Here is a 19,433-nt window from a genome sequence, read left to right on the forward strand (position 1 = left end):
CTGGTCGTAGAAGGAAATGAGATTGGTCGAGCAAGACCTACTCGCAACAAACCCGTGCTGGCTATCCCTTTGGACTGGCCGATGCCAACATCCTTTAAGGATGGCCTCTTTAATAAACTTTCCTAATATCTTCCCTGGGATAGAAGTCAGGCTGATGGGCCTATAGTCAGCCGGATCCACTTTCCTCCCTTTCTTGAGGTTGGGCTGTTACAGTATGGGCTGTTACTTCCAAAAGGAAGTACTAAATCATGGCACAGTAACAATATCACCATAGTGACACATGTAGACATGCCCATAGTATTTCTCCTTAGTTTCCTTTACCCACTTTTTTCTGCTTTCTTACAACATCTTTTATGTTTAGAATATGCTCACAAACCAGTGTAGAAGTTGACTTGCAACATATTCATAGATTGTAAGGCCAGAAGGGACCTTGGAAGATTGTCGGGTCCAGCCCCCTGCACCAACAAGGAAAGGATAATTGGGGGTCAGGTGACCCCAGCAAGGTGACTATCTAGTCTCCTCTTGAAGATTTCAAGGGTAGGTGATTGCACCACCTCTGGAGGGAGCTGATTCCACTGTCTGGACACCTTGAAGTTTTTTCCTAATGTTGAGTCTGAAATGGTCTTCCAGGAGTTTGTGGCCATTACTCCTAATTTTCCCCTTGGGTGCCCTGGTCAACAGTAGTTCACTGAGCTCTTGATGTACTCCCCCAGTGTAGTGGGCAGCTGCTACCAAGTCTCCTCTCGGCCTTCTTTTCTTCAGCTTTGCCTCATATGGCTTGCCATGTAAGACTCTGATCATATGGGTGGCTCTTCTTTGGATTCTCTCAAGCTTGTCCACATCATTGTTAAAGTGTGGTGTCCAGAACTAGATGGAGTACTCCAGCTGTGGTCTCACCAGTGCTAAGTAGAGCAGAAAAATCACATCCTTGGTTTTGCTGGAGATGCACTGATTGATGCATGCCAGAGTATTATTTGCCCTACTGGCTACAGCATTGCACTGCTGGCTCATATTCATACCGTGGTCTATTATTACCCCCAGGTCTCTTTCATTTGTGGTACTAGTCAGTTTGGTGCCGCCAAGCCTGTAGGTGTGTTGGGGGTTGCTCATCCCAAAGTGGAGTACTTTACATTTCTCGACATTGAACTGCATCAAATTCTGATCCGCCCAACTTCCCAGCCTGTCTAGGTCCACCTGTATCTGTAGCCTATCTTCAAGCATGACCATGCTTCCCCATAACTTGATGTTGTCTGCAAACTTGGCCAGTGAGCTCTTCACCCCCACATCCAAATAGTTAATAAAGATGTTGAAAACTACTGGACCAAGCACTGAACCCTGTGGGACACCGCTACCCTCTTCTCACCAGGATGACACAGATCTGTTCACTACGACTCTCTGAGTCTTATCCTGCATCCAGTTTCTCACCCACCTGACTGACTGTCTCAGAGTTAAGCCCACAGTCCTCCAATTTTCCTACATAAAATTCTATGGTTATATGGACTGTTATAGACCTCTCTGATACAATGTACAATAGTCTAAAAATAGCTTGTTTTCTCACACACTGCTGTTGCTTCTGAAGTATTGCAGATGTACAAGGCTTACCATTTCACAGAGCACTCTCTGATTTAGTACTCTATTTTTAGGCAATGAGGACTGAAATAATGCCAGTCAAAAGATTATCCCTACTCAACAATTATGGCTTGTTATGGTGACTTGCAGCTTATTAAAAAGTTACTGGGGACACAGGACTTTCTGTTGCACTAGAGCTTCAATACAGTGAATAGGCAGCAATCAATAAAAGTATAATTAGTAAACCAAGTTTAGTGGGGAAGGCATTTACTGCAACTAAAATGCTTCTGTATTAAATGTTATTTCTTGTTTCCTTCAGACTTATTAAAGACCCCTAAGAGATGGATGAAGAATTATGCTCAGAAATCCCACGGCTACAGAGACAACAGACTGCACCATGTTCCCTAGACCTGCAGAAGGAAGGCAACCTTACTTCTGAGCCAGGCGTGCTATTATCTTTCATACAGCCTTCCCCGTGTCCTGTGAAACCTTCCGTTTGACTATTACAAGAGGATTTTGGGGAAAAAAAATCCTGTCTTCTGAACAGCTTAATGCTAACAGAACTGTGTTTTTAAAATGTATTTAGTATTGCATTCAATGGGGGGACCAGAAGGGTTTGGGGGAGACACTGTTTCCCCTAGCGCCCACTGGCATAACAAGGAGTAATGGGCACAAGTTGATGGAGAGGAGGTATAGATTGGACATCCGCAAAAACTACTTCACAGTTAGGGCGGCTAGGAGCTGGAACCAACTTCCAAGGGAAGTGGTGCTGGCCCCTACCCTGGGGGTCTTTAAGAAGAGGCTGGATGCCTACCTGGCTGGACTCATTTGAGTCCCGTTTTTGTTTTGGGGTTTTGTTGTTCTCCCGCCCTGGCGGGGGGTCGGGCTAGAAGATCTACTAGGTCCCTTCCGACCCTTAATCTATGAAACTATGAAACTATGAAACCTCAGCATCCTTGCATTGTTCTGCTGCCTGAGCCAGAAGGTGAGCTTAGTGAGAGAGTGCCTGTAAGTCAAAGTCTCTTAGAAAACCCTAGACATGAAGGAAATGATTGGCTCCTTGGTTATGTCCATTTCCTTTGTGCCTGAGTTCTCTCTCACCTGTGTTATTGTGAGCGCCTTGATTTTTCATCCAGTCTATGCAAAACACAGCAGCTAAAATAATCTTTTGGACTATCTAGAAAAACTGATGTTGATCTCATACTATTAGTTGTTATTTTATTGTATTTTATAGCAGTGCTTTTGGGTCACAGGGCCCTATTATGCTAGGTGGTGTGTTAGTGCATAGGCTGCGATCTTATGCTTATTTACCTGCTTAACCTTGCTCCTGAAGCAGCTTTGTGCAAGTCAGGAAGCAGGTGGATAACTGTTTTCAGGATCAAAACAACAGACAGATAAAAAAAGGATGGGAAGGAAAATAGAGATGTGAAATGGCTTGAGTGATCTGTTACCATATTTTGTTTATGTACATGATAGTCGGGGTGATACAGTGGTGCAGTTGGTCCCCCCAGCTTTATTTCCTGGTTCACCCAGAGTTTAAAACCAGCTGCCTGGGCCTGCAACAGCATTTCTATTCAGGCAGCAGTGAGAGAATCAGCTGACTTCATGGATGACTGTAAACTATCTGATTCCTTCTAAACTCTTCATTACACAGGTGTTAATGCCCCTATCCCCTTTTTAATGGTATAAGACAGCTTGATTAGAACATCAGTCTTTTGCAGTTCTGTTGTCTGTTAGTTGTCTAGCTCCTATTTCGCTGCTTTGCAGACTGCTTTTAACTCTAGCTAAAAACATTAACTCAGATGTAGAAATATTAACTCACATGAACATTAATTTGGATGCAGAAATAGCTTTCAGTGCAATCCTGGATGCACTGTCAAGCTGCTCAAGAAAGCTAAGGTTTTGTGTTATGAATCTGAAAGAGATGAACATTTATTCTAATGACTACAAGACTAATGAAACAACAGCTTTAACTTATTTTTGCTTAGTTTGTTGTATTTTTTTTTTTATTCACAGTACATGATATAACAAATTAATGCTTTGATCTTAAACTGAATAATGTTGCCCTAGCCCCCTGGCATATTAGCAAAGCCTCTAGTTTCTTCTTAGTTTCTGGAGAAAAATGTGTTGTTATATTTGATTATGTATTACACCATCTGCACCCCCCTTTTCAAAATCCTAAATTCACCCATGAAGATAATGACATCATTTAAGGTAACACATTACTAATTTCCCAATATATTTCTGTAATGGGTTTTGCTGTGTAAAGGTGGAACATCCTAGAGCTGAGGTAGAAGGAGTTTAATTCCAGGTTTGAGAACTATTTCAAGGAGGCAGTCCCATGTGGGAACTAATTTGGTACTGATGAAATTATCAGTAAGAGCAGTTTCAAGGTGTTTGGGGAGCAATGGAGTTTCCTAGTTTGTTTTGTATCGCTTGTTTGTTTGGGACTTCTGCTTGGGGTGCTGCATGAGAGCTTTGGGATATGCTTGTATTAATTTGGATTAAAGCAAGTCTCATTAAAACAAACCCTATACAGAGATGGTAATTTGTTCTCAGACATAAGAGCCAGTTGTAAATGTATGTCAATTATTAATTGCGGTTATAGTTCAGTCATAATACATTGATAATTAATTAGAGTTATAATTCTGTTGTAATAGTTCGTATTCATCTTCTATAGGTTTGTTGTAGGAAGGTAGTCTGTATTATGCAGCCATTCAGCTGAAGATCCCTGGGACGTCTTCCTTCACAGGGGACCTTACGCCTATAATCTCACCTACCATGACCTGATAATAAGAAAAGGGAAGTCTAGGAGGGAGGATTTCCTGTGGGGATGATCCTAGGATTTACCTTAGTACAATGAGGGCTCCACCTCCCCCTATACCCTCTCCCATTCCACCGGGTAGTTAACATGAATAGTTGATTGTTCACAGGATTTCACCCCAATAGATTCTTGTTTTCTACATGAAACAAAACAAGCATGATTCTTGTTAACCTCTTCACAAGAACTCCGTTCTGACCTTTGACTTAATGTCCTTGGGCTACACGGCCTGATAGCCACTACTTAGGCAACAAAGTGTTATCACAGTTCTGCTCTCTGCAGGAAGTTGCCCTCACCAGGTTCAATCAAAAAAAACAAAAAGAAGGAAGAAACTAAAGAGGCAATTCTTCGTTTACCATTGTTGTTTAAATCAGAGCTTCAGCCATGTTTTTTGATCTGTTCCCTGATGGCCAAGCTGCCAAAGCTCAGGATCAGGGCTCCTGCATTGCAGCCTTCATGACTATGTCCTCATCAGCTGCAAACTTGCAGCCTGCTTTAGGACTGCCGGAGCTTGCCTTTTTTCCCCTTCCCTGCTCAGTGAATTCTCTTCTCTCTGTTCCAGGGTGGACACTTTTGGTTCTGTTTTTTTCCTCCCAGTGTCCTGGGAAATAAAAATAGAATCCCATTCCGGTCTGCTCCAGGTTCCTCTTTAGCCTGGTTCTTGGACTCCTCTCCCCTCTCTGACAGAAGCACCAGGGGGAAAAAAAGACTCTTTTTGAGCAGTGTTTGGCCATGTCGATGGGGCCACTGCAGGTAAGTACCTTGATCCTCCTTTCCCTTCCCCTCCCCGGGTGTTTCTTTCCTATCTCACAATGCATCATTTGGTTTGCTGACTCTGTCTCTGAAATGGATTCTAATAGCTGGTAACAAGGCGATATAAGAGTTAGCCATAAGCTACGGACTGCCCTATAACAGTGATGTAATTATAGTACGTTGTGTACATTTATATATAAAAATGTCAGTATGGCACATCTTAAAGCACAGAAGCATTGGGGAAAATAACTTTGATAAAATGGAGCTTATTGATTTGATGTGGGAAACCCTGAGAACCTTCTCAGTGGAAATTAAAGAGATCGTGTTTCAGACTTTAAGTGCTGCGTGTTTGAAGATCAAGCTGTGTTCTCTGTGATCTCTCCCATGTAATACAGATTCTGCAATCAGGATGCCAAGTCTAATTTTGCTAATGATGCATGAAACAGTACAACATAGAAAATATATGAGAACATATTCAATTGGTTTTGTAAGTAAAGTAAGTGGATAAGATGGTGTGGCAGAGCACTGTTGGTGCCTGCCACTTTAAGGGCTGAGCCAAGCAGCCAGCAGGTGCTTGATTGTGGCGGCCATTTTAGACTTCTGGCCGCCAATATAAAGAGAGCAGTTGACTGCTGGCAGGTCAGGCAGAACCATCGCCTGGCTGCAAGGCTGTATGCAACATCCTGGAGGTAAGGGCAGGAGCTGTAGGAGATGGTTTGGAGGCTCCTGGTCCTGGGCATGACCCAAAACAGCACCCTGCCAGGAGTGGGTGACCTGGTGGGGCTCTCAGTGGTGTGGGAGACCCTAGGAAATACCAGACCAGTTACCACCCTGGTGAAAGGTGGATCAGGACACCTTAACCCCAGCTCCCACAACTGGGTGGGTTAACACATAGTTGGGCCAAGAAGGTGGACCCAAGCTAGAGAGGGGGCTAGAGACTCATAGATCTGACTTGAAAACCCTTGACTGATCAGTGCTGGGGCCAGGGCCAGGGCCAGAAGGGTCAAAAGGGCCAAGGGCCCACATGAGGGATGCCCAGAGCTGAGGACCTGGGGTTTCCAACTGGCCTTGGAGGTGAGGCCAGGGCTTGTGTGGCCAAAGGCCCCAGGGGGACCACACCTGAAAGAAGGAACAGTTCAGGGAGCTAGACAGCCCAGAATGAGGGCAGAGTAGACTGCCTGAGTGGAGGGATTTTGTAGGGGTCTGGTTTGGAGGATTCTGAGGCCCAGTGTGTGGCCAGTGAGGTTAACATCTGTGGATGCCATCTGCAAGGTTTGGGCTGCAGTGTAGGGGAGGAATAGAGCTGCAGAAAGTGCCCCCTGGCATTGGGGCAAGAAATGAGTAGCTTCCCACCTAATTAATATCCTAATTATAACACATCAAGTTTAATAATGTTGGACTTGAGACATTAGTATACAAGAGAACCTATTTTTGGAGTGAGTTCCTGATACAATTCACAGGAGAGGCTCTCTGAAGTCATTATCTAGGAGAGCACAGTTTGAATTAGTTATAAAAAGCAATAGAGCTCCAACCGATAATCAATTATGCTTTATAGTCGCACAGGGCCTGTACAGAAGTTACACTTGTTGCTCATTAAGTGCGCAGAAAGTGCTCTAAAGCCATAACCAAACAGATGTTCATAGCACATCAAATGCTTTAAAAATGGTGGATCCCACTTGAAGTTAACCCTGGATGGATGTGGTATCAGATTAAAGTGCTTTAGGTTAGAGCGCTTTATCTTACTACATCCCATCCTGAGTTAAGGCACGTTCACCAACATCCTAGGAGCCCCTTGCTGGGTGTCTTGCTAGCCTCAGCCAGTGGTTGTTTGCTCCTGGAGAGCACCAGCCTCACCCCCAGACTGTCACAGAGAGGAGAAAGAAAAGGCTCTGTCTACTCCCTGTGCAGCTGGGTGGGGGTGAGGTAACCAAAATTCTCTGCTGCACAGATCTCAAAGAAGTTTGTGGGCATGGGTCTTGGTGGGAACTGATCCAGGCCTACTCAGCAGAGAGGCTCCATTCCCCCCAGCCTGTGTTATGGGGGCAGGGCAGGGCTGGGGAGAGGGGCCCAGTGGCCAGCTGCTCAGCTGGGCTTGACAGCCTCCAGCAACCTCCTGGGAAGCATGCAGGAGCGCTGCCAGCCTGCTGGCCTCAGCCATTGCAGGCAGGCTTTGATCCAGTGCACATGTGTTCTGTTCAGTCCTGACCTAATCTAAAGTGCTCTGAGTAAAGCAGTATACTTACAGTATTTCCACCTTGGACTTTTTGAATGTCTGTATTCATCCACTGTATCCATTTTCATATAGGAAAAAGCGTTTTTTCTAATATTCAGGTTCTAACAGTCATTATTTTAGAAGTCAAGATATTTATATTAATGAACAATTAAACATTCTCTTTGAGACTCTCAAAGGGGCATTGACATAGGGAGCTATTATTCTTATCTCTGGAAGCTTTGGATTGCTACAGGGGTGTAGGTTGTAGCTGTTTTGGTATGCAAAAAAGCCAGAGGCTGGGCTGGTATACTTTTCATTCCATCCAGGAGGGGCACACATCAACTGCTGACCCTTCCTTAGCCTGACGAAGGGTTTTTGAACCCGAAAGCTTGCTTAAATATTGTTCTCCAACTATTTAGTTGGTCTAATAAAAGATATCAGATTCACCCAAAGAACCTTGTCTGCCTTGGATTGCTACAGTCATTCATGAAGGATAAGGTAAAAGAACCTATTGACTAGTACTCAACTGTTATTTTCATTGCTGTAATAGGGAAGTACTTTCTGTTCCATCAATAACTAAGTGTAAAGTTAAGCAACAACTTTTACCATTAAACACTTTAAAATGTGTGAAATATGTATCAAAGAGTATTAAAACAATTGGCTGAAGAGCCCTCTGAACTAGAAATACCGATTTATTTATTTATTTATTTTAACAATATTTGGAATGTTGGAGAAGTTCTAGGCGGCTAGAAAAAAAGCTAATATTGTACCAATATTTTGAAGAGGTAAATAGGATGATTCTGGTAAGAATAGGTCAATTGGCTTGATTCTGATCCCTGGCCAAATCATGAAGAGGCTGGTATGGATGCAATCAGTAAAGAATCAAAGATGGTAGTATAATTAGTGTTAATCAGCATGGTCGTATGGGAAATAGGACTTGTCAAACGAAGTTACCATCATTTTTTATGAGAACAGATGTTTGGTTGATAGTGGTTATAGACTCACTCTGACTCTCCTCCTCCCTCTTCTAATTTTAATTAATGTTTAATCATTACATGCAAAATGGAACCATCTCAACAGAAGGAACTATGTGCACCACCTCTTCCATGTAAGTGCCTGTGGCCTGGTGGCTGGAGTGTTTATGCAGGATATGCACGATACAAGTTAAAATTACCAAAGGCAGAACAAGATGGAATTAAATGATGATCTCCTACTTCCAGTATGAGTGCTGTAACCACTGAGCTACTGGAAAAAATGGAATACATCTTTACAAGGGTGACTAGACATTGTAAAGTTAGGTGTTGCACTGCTCGGATCTAGCCAGAGACATAGCAGCCAGGGTCTATGCCCTGGGTGTCAATAGCAGCTGAGGCAGCAGCAGAGGTAGTTGGGCAAGGAACAGTGGTGGCTGCCATTTTTGCAGCCCCACAGAGCAGGTACCAGGGGCTGGTGCCCTTGTCGCCCACTACTAGATTGTTATGCTACTAGATCTAGCTCCTGCTGTCTCCAATTCCAAATATTAAAAAGGATTTTCAGAAGATCTGCAACTGTCACCTGAGTGTTGGAAAACATGTCTTATGATAAAAGACTGAAGAAAGTCAAGTTAGACAATTTATCCAAAAGGTTAACAGGTGACTTGCACTTGACAAGTACACACTTGTGGAAACAGCTGTTTAGCACATCAAGGTAAGAAGAGATCCAATGGATGGAAGCTGAAGCCAGACATATTCAGGCTGACTATGAAGGTGCCAAACTGTTGTGTGACTTTTACCTAGGGATGTGATGTAACCTCTATTATTTGTAGTCTTTGACTCGAGACTGGAGATCTTTCTAAAAGGTACTGTGGTACACTCAGAAGCTCAGGGCTTGGTATAGAAATTACTTGGTGAATTTCTCTGTCTTCTGTTGAATAGGAAGTCAGGCTAGAAGATCATACAATGTTTACCTCTGGCCTTAAAACAGTTGTGGGCAAAATACAGCCCGTAGGGTGAATCCAGCCCACCAGGCCATTTTATCTGGCTCATGGGCCCCCTAAAAAATTTAGAAAACTTAATATTCATCTGCCCCTGGCTGCCTGTCAAAGATGACAGGAGACAGGGGCAGTAGGACCCAGGGGAAGCCATTGGCAGGATCAAGAGGCTGCAGAAGCAAGGCCCAGCTAGCCCCACCTCCCCTACTCCCAGCTAGAAGCCCCGTATTGAGCAGAGAGTTCTGGGCTGGGAGCCTGGGGTTGTTCCTGCCTGCCTACGCTGGAGGGAAATATAGATAAGTAGGGAGGGTAGGGGACCAGCACTCAGGGTCAGGCTGAGCCGGTTGATGTGGTCCCAGTTTGCAGCCAGGAACCACATGGTGCTGGAGTGGCCAGTTTGGGGTAGAGAGGAGCGGCAGCAGCCACAGGCAGGGAAGCTGTGAAATGGGCAGCGAGCAGATGTGTTGAGTTCAGTGACAGCTGGGCAGGATCATGGGGCCCACACTGGTGTGCTGGGGCCAGGGTTGGCAGGGCCCAAAGCAGGGTGGCAGGAGCATGGGGCCTGGGCCAGCAGGGGCTCTAGAGCCAGGCCAGATCCCCCTCTGCCTACTGGTGCAGCCTGGCCTGGCTCCATAGAGCCTTGCTGGCTTGTGCTCCTGCCACCCTGCTCTTGGCCCCCTGGCGCTGGCCGCAGCAAACTGTGCGAATCCCATGCTCCCACCCAGCTGTCACTGAGCTCAGTGCACTCACTCACTGCCACTCCCCCTTGCTTGCTGCAGCCACTTGCCCGCTCCTGCCACCTCTCCCCTCCACCCCCTGCCGATTGCTCTGGCACCATGTGGTTTCCAGCTGCAGTGCCAGGCCACAGGATGCAGCAGGAGCCAACCTGGCCTCTGAGATTCTTGGCTGGCTCCATGTGGTGCCTGCTGGGCCGGTCCAGCTCCTGCTGCATCCTGCTGTCTCCACCGTGCAGCTGGGATGTGGTGCCAGAATGGTGAGCTGGGCGGGGTGGGGGGGTGAGGAAGCGGAGAAGGGCAGTGGGGGCAGACATGGGGAAGTGGCAAAAAGTGGTAGCACGGGGCCTGGCCTGGGGCAGGAGCTTGGAGCCTGGGCTTGGAGGAGTACTGGGGGGGCTTTGCCTGCCATGGGGGGGTGTGGGCAAACCTTTCCCCTCCAGACATGCCACAACCCTCCTAAGCCACCCTCCCCTACACACTCACAGCCTCCCACAAACCCCCTACCCACCCACACTCCACACATTCACATGCTCCCTCACCCCACATTAATACACACCCCCATGCCTATCCACCTCCCCACATAACCACACACCACATACCTATGCCCTTCTCCCCCCACAATAAAAGCATAAGACTTCATTTTAAGCTATTATATAATCACCTTTGTGTACACAAAGCAAATGCATGTAAATCAGGACAAAAATATTTGATTATTGTCCAATCAATTAATTGGAGCCAGGCTGGATCCCCCTCTGTCTGCTGGTGGAGCCTGCCTGGCTGCATACAGGCCTGCTGGCCCCAGTGCACCGTGCAGGCCCTGTGCTCCTGCCCAGCTGTTGTTGTGCTCCACGTGCCCACTTGCTGCCACTCCCCCCGCCTGCCACTGCCACTTATCCACCACTGCCACCACTCCCTTCTGCCCCCTTACCAGTTGCTCTGGCCCCACATAGTTCCCAGTTGCAGGATGCAGCAGGAGCCAACCTGGCCTCTGAGATTCTTGGCTGGCTCCATGTGGTGCCTGCCGAGCCAGTCTAGCTCCTGCTGCATCCTGATGTCTCCACCATGCATCTGGGACATGGTGCCAGAGTGGCGAGCTGGGGGTGGAGACGGGGAAGCGGCAGAAGGGCAGTGGTGGCAGACAGGGGGCAAGTTGTGGCAAGGGGCAGTACAGGGCCCCGTTGGTGTCCCAGGGGCAGGAGCATGGAGCCTGGGTTTGGAGGAGTGCTGTGGGGGGGCCCTGCCCACAGGAGGCTATGGGCAAACCCTCCCCCTCCACACGTGCCACAACCCTCCCCAGCTACCCTCCCCTACCTATTCACAGCCTCCCACAAAACTCCTACCCACCCACACTCCACACATCCACATGCTCCCTCACCCCACATACACCCCAACCACACCTATCTATTCCCCACAGACCCCCACATACACACCTACACCCTCCCCCACAGACCCCTACATACCCACGCAGCATAAACCTATGCCCTCCCACTCCTCCCCCAATAATATACAAGCGTACGACTTCATTTTAAACTATTGTACAATAATTTTTGTGTGTACATTATATAAACACATGTAAATTAGGACAAAATATTTTTTGAAATCAAATTAATGAATGTTGTAGTACATATTTGATTTTTAGAATTTAATTTGGTATTTTGTTGGTTCTGAGATGGCAAACAGTTGCTGAAAGGAGTACTTCTTGCGGGGGGAGAGGGGCAGCAAGGGGCAGAACTTCCGGTGGCAAAGTTCAGGGGTTAGGGGGTGGGACATCTGGTCCAAGATTGCGAGCAGGGGGCAGGGCACTTGTCAAGGGGCGTGGCTACCCTTGCAGCCCTTGATGGCTTGCCAAAACTCGGGTAAGTGGCTCTCCACCCGAAATAATTGCCTGCCCCTGCCTTAAAATCTCTACATTTGCTGCAAAGGCAAATGTTTAGCAGTATTTATGCAGTGACAGTTTTCAGTTTGACAGTGATGTGATAAATTGGCACAAGCTTCAGTAATTACTGATGTTCTTTAAGTATCTGTTTCTGCCACTCCTAGCCATATTGAATATTGTGCTTTAACATAGACTGTTATACTATGCCATAGCAAATGATGAATGGGACTAATTTCAGAGTACTATACTACTCACCATGAGTAGCAGAACCTGTCCTTGTACTATTATTGAAATGTTTCTGGTACAGGATGAATTAAGATTTAAAATAATGATGATATTGTCATTCTGTATTGAAGGATCCTATGGTAGAATATTTTCCATATACTAAAAAATTAGGTAATTTTCCAGTCTACAACTATTGCTTAAGAATCCTCAGACACACTGTCTCTTTAAGGACAGATTGTCTTTAGCAATGGGGAGGCAGAAGTGGATTAGCTGATTGGAAATGCTGTAATTTTCCAGTGTGTATTAGAAGCAGATTGCTAGAGAGTGACAGAAGATTTGCTGACCTCTCTCAGGTTCCAGTAAACAACTTGTTGAAAAACACTAGGAAAAAGATTTCAGAATTCAGCATACTTTCAGGGGAAAAAAGAATACATGAACCTGATCTGGTTCATTCAGTAAGAAAGATGCATTGTGCTGGAAATTTTTCCCTTCACCATTTTAAATCTCTGGTGTGTGTATGTGTGTGTGTGTGTGAGTGAGTGTAAGTATAACATGTGTCCCCTTAGCTTACTATTACTTCTCAAAACAAAACAAAATTCAAGATACCACAGCAGGAACAGCTTATTCTTGCTGGTATAGATCAATGATCTATTGAGGTTGGTATTGTCTCTGACAACGGCCAATGCTGGATACTTTAGAAGAAGGCAGAGCATCTCACCCTGAACATAACTATGCAGCAGAGGAGTTGCAGAGGAAATTTCTTTTTGGCTTAGCCAGTGACCAGCTTACTTACAAAAAAATATTTGTGTTCCTTGTCAGACATTAGCCTAATACAAGTTATTATGTAAGGAAACAGCTTGTTATTACAGGCAGTCCTCAGACTTATCATGTAATTGGTTCCTGAAAACTGTGTCTTAAGTTGAAACATCGTAACTTGGGACCAATTTGCCCATAGGAACAATGTTATAAATGGGTGATTAGTTCCTTTAGATGCTTCATACAGCTGTGTCCAGCTGGTAGTCTGTTGTAGTGGAAGGAGTGGGGGAGGAAAGGGGTGTTGGGGGCAGATCAATATGCCCACAGTAAATGAGGGATTGGGGTTGGGCCTGGGACAGGGGCTAGGGCAACCGCTGCCCTGCCAGGGTGGGGGGCATGGGACAAAGGCGCAGCTCATCTCAAGAGTACGGTGGAGGGGTGCAGGTCCTGTTGCTGCTACATGCCACTGGTCCAGGAGCTGTTCGTCTGGCGACTCCTGTCACTGCTCCCACCACTCGTCTGGGAGAGCACGAGGGGGGCATGTGCCCCTGGATCTGCACATGGTGTGCAAGGCTAGGGCTGCACTGTGCTGCGCACTGGGTTGGCAGCAGGGGTTATGGGACAGAGCCACTGTGCTACATCCGAACAAGCGGAGAGCTGTGGTGGGAGCTGCACCCCCCCTTCCCCGTGCCCCCCCGGACAAGCTGCACCTTCGGCCCTTGCCCTGCCCCACCCCAGCTGGGCAAGCATGGCAAGGCATGGGGGGGTGCCCCCAGATCAGGGGAGGGGGCGTTGCACCCACTGGCCCTTGGGTCTCCACATATCAAATATTTTCTGTCCTGAAGGCCTCAGCCAAGTTAAGAGTTTGCTTTGCACCTAGTAGAGCGAGGGATTTGGGGCACCCTTGTTTTCTCTTGACCTTGGATGAAGAATTTAGTAGCGATAAAAATCAACTCCTACAAAATGTGTCATTTAATCCTGTCTCTGCCAGAGGTTGGTGGATTTGACAGGGACTAGTATGACTTGAAGAAGAGGTTAAATAAGGAAAAATATGAGGCAGATTTCTTCAGATCCCTGTCTGTAACGGAAGAACTTACTGGGGATAATAAATTGACAATACCTGCTTCTACCACATGGTCCATGGTTGGAAATCTTTTGTACACAGCTGTGCTCACTGAGCGGAAGATGAGCAGGGAAGTTAAATTCACATAGCGCATCAGAGTCCTCCGAAGTAAGCGCCCATATTCATCCTGTCCCTGAACATTGCTAGAGATCAAGAACATAATTCTGTCTGGCCACGGCAGATTCACGAACTGGTTCCACCAGCGGTTCACCACCAGTGTCACGTAGAACCCTGTGGGTCAAAGTATATCAATGTCATAAAAATTATAATCTTCCTGTAAAATTTACACCTGTTCTAATGCTTAGTTGAGCTTCTGTTTATATTGTAGAAGTTATCCACACGAGGAAGTCGCTGTATTTCCAGAATCATTACTGTAGTGTAAAGTATACATGGCTTGCTACTGTTAAAGCCTTTTAGTAAGCAGATATTAGTCCAAGGGGCCAAATCTTGTTAGATATTGAGCAGATCATGGAAAATGCTAAGCACCCATCCATTCTATTTATGTCTGCATGGGCTGAGGGAACTCAGCATTTTGCAGGATCAGGCCTAAATTATTTTTTTTAACACAGTGCAATTATGAATACTTTAATCTCTCATTAGTAAATTCATGACTCAAGCATCTGTGGTGTTCATTTGACAACAGCAATTTGACTGTAAGGCGACATTAATGGGTGATTACGGTTTTATTGTGAGCCGCTGTGTTCCCACATGCATTTCAGCTCTGAAATGCTTCCATGCACAGCCATTTATGTCACCCTGGGAGAGGCAGCTTTGTGCATTCTTTCCATATGTAACCTATACTTACCAAGCACAAAGGTTACTGGGATTTGTTCAGCATATTGGTCACAGTAAATTGATAATTTTTCAAAGAACCGTTTTTGCCTTCCTGTAAGAAAAAATCTGTAGCAAAAATAAAATGTATATATCCCTTGGTAACATTTCTGCACCCTTTCAGGTATAAAGTGAACACAATTAAGAATAAAACACAGCAGCACTGCAATGAGGAACAGCCTTGGCTAATGCACATAGGTGAATCTTTAAAGAAATTAAGCTTATGAATATTTAAAATGTTAACATTTGTATCATATAATAAGGGAGCTGGAGACAAGGATCATTAAATTCTTCTCATTTCTAAAGGAAGTCATTATCCACTTGTGCTATTTACCTTAGAATGGATGTGGCCCCTAACACAGATCAGTGATCTTGGTGTGAGATACTTCAGCAAAAAGATCATTTTCTCATTTGTCAACAAGACCATTTAATAAAGTGAGCTAATCAGATCTGCTGGAACTACAAAGGAGCACTAATCTATAACTTTCTGTCTTTTGAAAAGGTTGCTTTTCCACCGCAGTGGGGTTTTTTTCTCATATTAACTTCTAAAGTATCTTATCGTTGCCATAAGTTTAAAAAACATTTTAAAAGTATATAGACAGTAAGGCACACTGTTAACTGTATGTTGGGAAAAAATGGAGTACAATAGCTAGTTCCTAAGTAGAAAGAAATGAAATACAAAATGTTAATATATAGACAATTATTTTATTTATGCTATATGCCTCACACTTGTTATTTGATCTCACAGAAAAGAGAGACCTAGAAAATACTTGGGTTTTTGGTTCATGTTTATTTATCTTATAAAATAAGATTGGCTGTTCATGTAGGAAGATGTCCATAGTGAACACTGACTTTACTGCTTTAAATGGATTAAACATTCAGTAAGACTTTTCATTTAAAAAAGAATTAATGGGTTTCTGTGTTGTTTCATTACATGCTAATGACTCAGTCTTGTTACAGATTCCTCTATTTTTTCTTGGAAAATTAGTGATTGCCTATATAAAAATGGAGTCTGAAGAATTTGATTTACAAAACCGGAAAAGCTGTTGAGGTCCAGTTAGAGATTCAAAGCAGAAGTGCATTTTACTAACAAAAGTCTGTTTTTGATTAAGAAATCTAGTTTTCATGGAGACTGAAATTCGCCCTATTTCTGGGGACTAGCACAGGCCTCACCTACATCACAGCTGGGGATTTCATTGGGACTAAAGTATAACACAAATCTTAGGCTGGCCTCTGGCATAGGAGTGAATAACACCTTGACCTAAGTACTGATCCTGCCATAGACTGCTGTTGCATGCCTCCTGTGAGGTAGTCGCTGCCTTCGGCTTCCATCGAGCTGAGGCTTGGACCCTTAAAACTTAGAGGCTTTAGTGCAGTCTTTACTCAGGGCAACTTGACTTATGGTTGCCTGAGAGAGAATGGTATAAAACAGCTACCTCTCAGAGTTCCTTGTGAAAATGCCATCAATTTGCCGGTGATGACATAGTTCTCCAAGCATAACAAGAAAATTAGTATTCACAGTTCAAAAAGAAGCATTTAATCAGAGCAGAGTTAGTGTGGCAAACTGTGTAACATGGGAGTCCATGAAGACATTTATTTGGGGATCATGAAATATATGTGATAGTCAGCTGCTAGCATGAGGCTGAAATTAGAATCATTTGAACATGATGGTTAGACAGTAATTGAACATTCCTGAAAATTGTGTAAGAGATAAATAAAGCAAATGTGGTAATGAAAGGACATTAAGAAGTCCAAGCAAAAGGTCATGGTATTTAGTACAAAATCAGTCAGCAGCCGATTAAGATGACACATATTTTGCATGGAAAAAAATGTACCTGTATAGTACACTTATCCCTGTATAAAGAGTAATAAAGACAAGAAATTCCCTGTACAGCAGTTTGTAGATGCTACCTTTCCACTTGAGGAGCAATCTGTGAAATCCAAAGAAAGTGGCATTTGCTACACTGCTGGAGTAAGTGACTGTCATCTCCTTGGCAGCCTGTGCCTAGAAATGTAAAAAAAAAAAAAAATAAGCAAGAAATAAACAGAGAGTGTCTCCTAACCCAAATACAGTCCCAGTTACTTCTGTGATGTGCAGAAGTGCAATTAGATTGGTGCAATGCTGTCTATGTGGGGTTACCCTGGAAGACCATCCAGAAGCCACAGCTTATGCAGAATGTGGCTGCTTGCCTGTTTGGCAGTGCCAGCCAAAGGGAACATATTACTCCTGTTCTCCACAGATTCTCTTAGTGTCCAATATGTTCCATGGTGTCATTCAAGATACCAATAGAAATGTCACCAAAAATGGAAAAAAAAATGTCACAAAATAGCTCCTGCGCACACATTTTTGACAAGCTGTAGTAGTGACACTAATCTATATGCCCAATGTGATTACAGGATTGTCTTTGCCATTATCAGCCAGTGCAACAGCTGAGATCAGCTAGGAAATTCTTCTAACAGGCCTATTTTTTATATGTCAGATGCTAAGACATCCTTACTAGTGCCTCCCACTCCTTCCTCTAGAGTGTAGTGGAACAGTGCAGTATTCAAGTTAACCCACAATGACAGGTCTATGGTTTTGTTTATTTTTTTCAGATCTTTGTCCAAGCAGATTGGGTAGAAAGCTCTGTATTCGATGGTGGGAAGAGTTTAGAGGTAAGAATGTTTTCCTGTAGCTTTGTCAAGATGTTGCATGACTTGTATAGATATTTACACACCTCACACAGTGATACATGTACTTTTATACATTTTGAAGTAAGAAAATACAAATATGGACAAAAAGCAGATTTCTGTGTCATTCTAGAGAGAAAGTGGGTACGTCAATAAATCTCAAGTTGATTACTGAGGGAGACACTTGTGCTGGTTTAGCATAAATACCACTTTTGCCTTCTAGGAAACTAGGAATGGAGATGGCTTTGTTGATTAGAAATTATCTGACAAACTTGGGAGTTAGCTGTGGATGAATCTGAAATGTTTCAGTTCAGCTTTAATAATACCCCACATCTGAACCTTGCTCATGCTATATGTGCTTACAATTGGACTGGTGAAAATAGCTTCTACTACACCATGAAAATAGTTTCTACTACACTGTGGGTGTGTATACACATGCATTTATAACGGCTTAAATTTACTGTGTAATAAGTTACTGCACAATAAGTGAAAAAAGGCCGATGTCTACATGTGCAGGTGTTAAGGTACATTAACGCTGTTTGTAGACTGATTTGGGACTCAAATCAGTCTAAGTTGATCCACACACACACTGCATGAGGTGTGTAAATATCTCCATACCACAGTTTCTCTTCTCACTTCCGGTTTTTTACTTTTGGAAAAATATTACTAAGATAGAATTAAAAGAATGCTTGAATACACCTTATCTAGGCCTCTAATTCTGAGTATAACAAGAAGCCATGAAAATTGTCTGTTTTTTCTCTTTGTCGTAGAAAAAAAAAATCAGCAGGGAAAGGGACACCCAGAAGGATTCAATTTCTGACAGATTGTCCCTCCTGAGCTTGTTGAGTTGTGCAGAGAATTTCTGCCTCAGGCCTGGCAGCTTGTAAGAAACCTGGGAGGTGGAATTTTTATGCCTTGGCTTCTAAATCAGAGCTCTCCTATTTTACACATCCTCATTTCCAAGGAACTCTGAAGTGCAGCTAGAGAGCTAAATTGTAGCTGATCTGGGACCAGATCTGCATGCCAAGAGAGCCCAGGATTACAATAGAAATCAAAATGGAAACTGTTAGCTCCAGTTCTGGATAACAATCAAGCCTGCAGAAATGGGGCTTCAGAAGCTGGTTGCAAAGAGAGAAACTCTAGGGCAGAACACAGGGTATGAATGGGGCAACACATCTTTCTTATGGGAGCCTCAAAGAAACATCCTATCTATAGGTAGCTATATATAGAAAAAAGACCTGATAGTTGGAGGTTTTTCAACCATGCTAACAGAAGTATAACAGATACAATGGTTGAACTAGAAATTAGACAGTTTCAGTCTTGAGGAAAGATACCATTTCCTTGGTAGGAGGCTAATTAAATATCAGAACAGCTACAGCTGGGACAGGGTGAATTCACAGTCAGCGCAATAAGACATCTTCCTAAAATGCATGCTGTAACCTATTTTGGGGGAGAAATTCTTCATCTTGTATGTGGGCTGGATGAATGTAGCATTTTCTTCTAGCGTAGTATCTGTGAATCTATGGGCATGTCAGTGCTACTTCTGAAGCACTCCTGGGATTGCTTATGAGAAGCATGTCCCACCCACCAGCTCCATCATCCCAGAAATGAGTCAGACTGCTCTAAAAACACTCCTGCTATTGCTCTTGAGCTCTCTGTTTTCCGTGTGCTGGAATGTGGCAGAAAGAGACACCTTCAGTATGTTTCACTGCCTCATTTCTGTGCCTCATTTCTGAGTTGGCATACACAGAGCAGGACTGGGTGGATGACTCTTCCTGGTATTGCCACGAGCACCCCCAGTTCAGGATAGACATGTCAGGATAAGCTCAAGATAGAAGCAATGGTCTTAAATTGCAGCAAAGGAAATTTAGGTTGGAGATTAGGAAGAACT

The 19,433-nt window shown here is 44.2% G+C and overlaps 1 protein-coding gene across 1 annotated transcript in view; it reads right to left on the reverse strand.

Annotated features, from left to right (window-relative positions):
• The window catches only part of BEST3 (bestrophin 3), a 48,907-nt gene that overhangs the window by 20,277 nt on the left and 9,197 nt on the right, over window positions 1-19,433 (reverse strand). The window contains exons 2-4 of the mRNA XM_019514718.1: window positions 16,708-16,877; window positions 14,847-14,941; window positions 14,039-14,272 (exon numbers count right to left, since the gene is read on the reverse strand). Coding sequence (XP_019370263.1) covers window positions 14,039-14,272; window positions 14,847-14,941; window positions 16,708-16,859 — 481 coding nt within the window. The 5' untranslated portion in view covers window positions 16,860-16,877. The remainder of the gene's footprint in view (window positions 1-14,038; window positions 14,273-14,846; window positions 14,942-16,707; window positions 16,878-19,433) is intronic.

This window comes from Gavialis gangeticus, unplaced genomic scaffold (assembly GCF_001723915.1).
Source record: "Gavialis gangeticus isolate Ggan-Ray unplaced genomic scaffold, GavGan_comp1, whole genome shotgun sequence".
Classification (NCBI taxonomy): domain Eukaryota; kingdom Metazoa; phylum Chordata; order Crocodylia; family Gavialidae; genus Gavialis; species Gavialis gangeticus.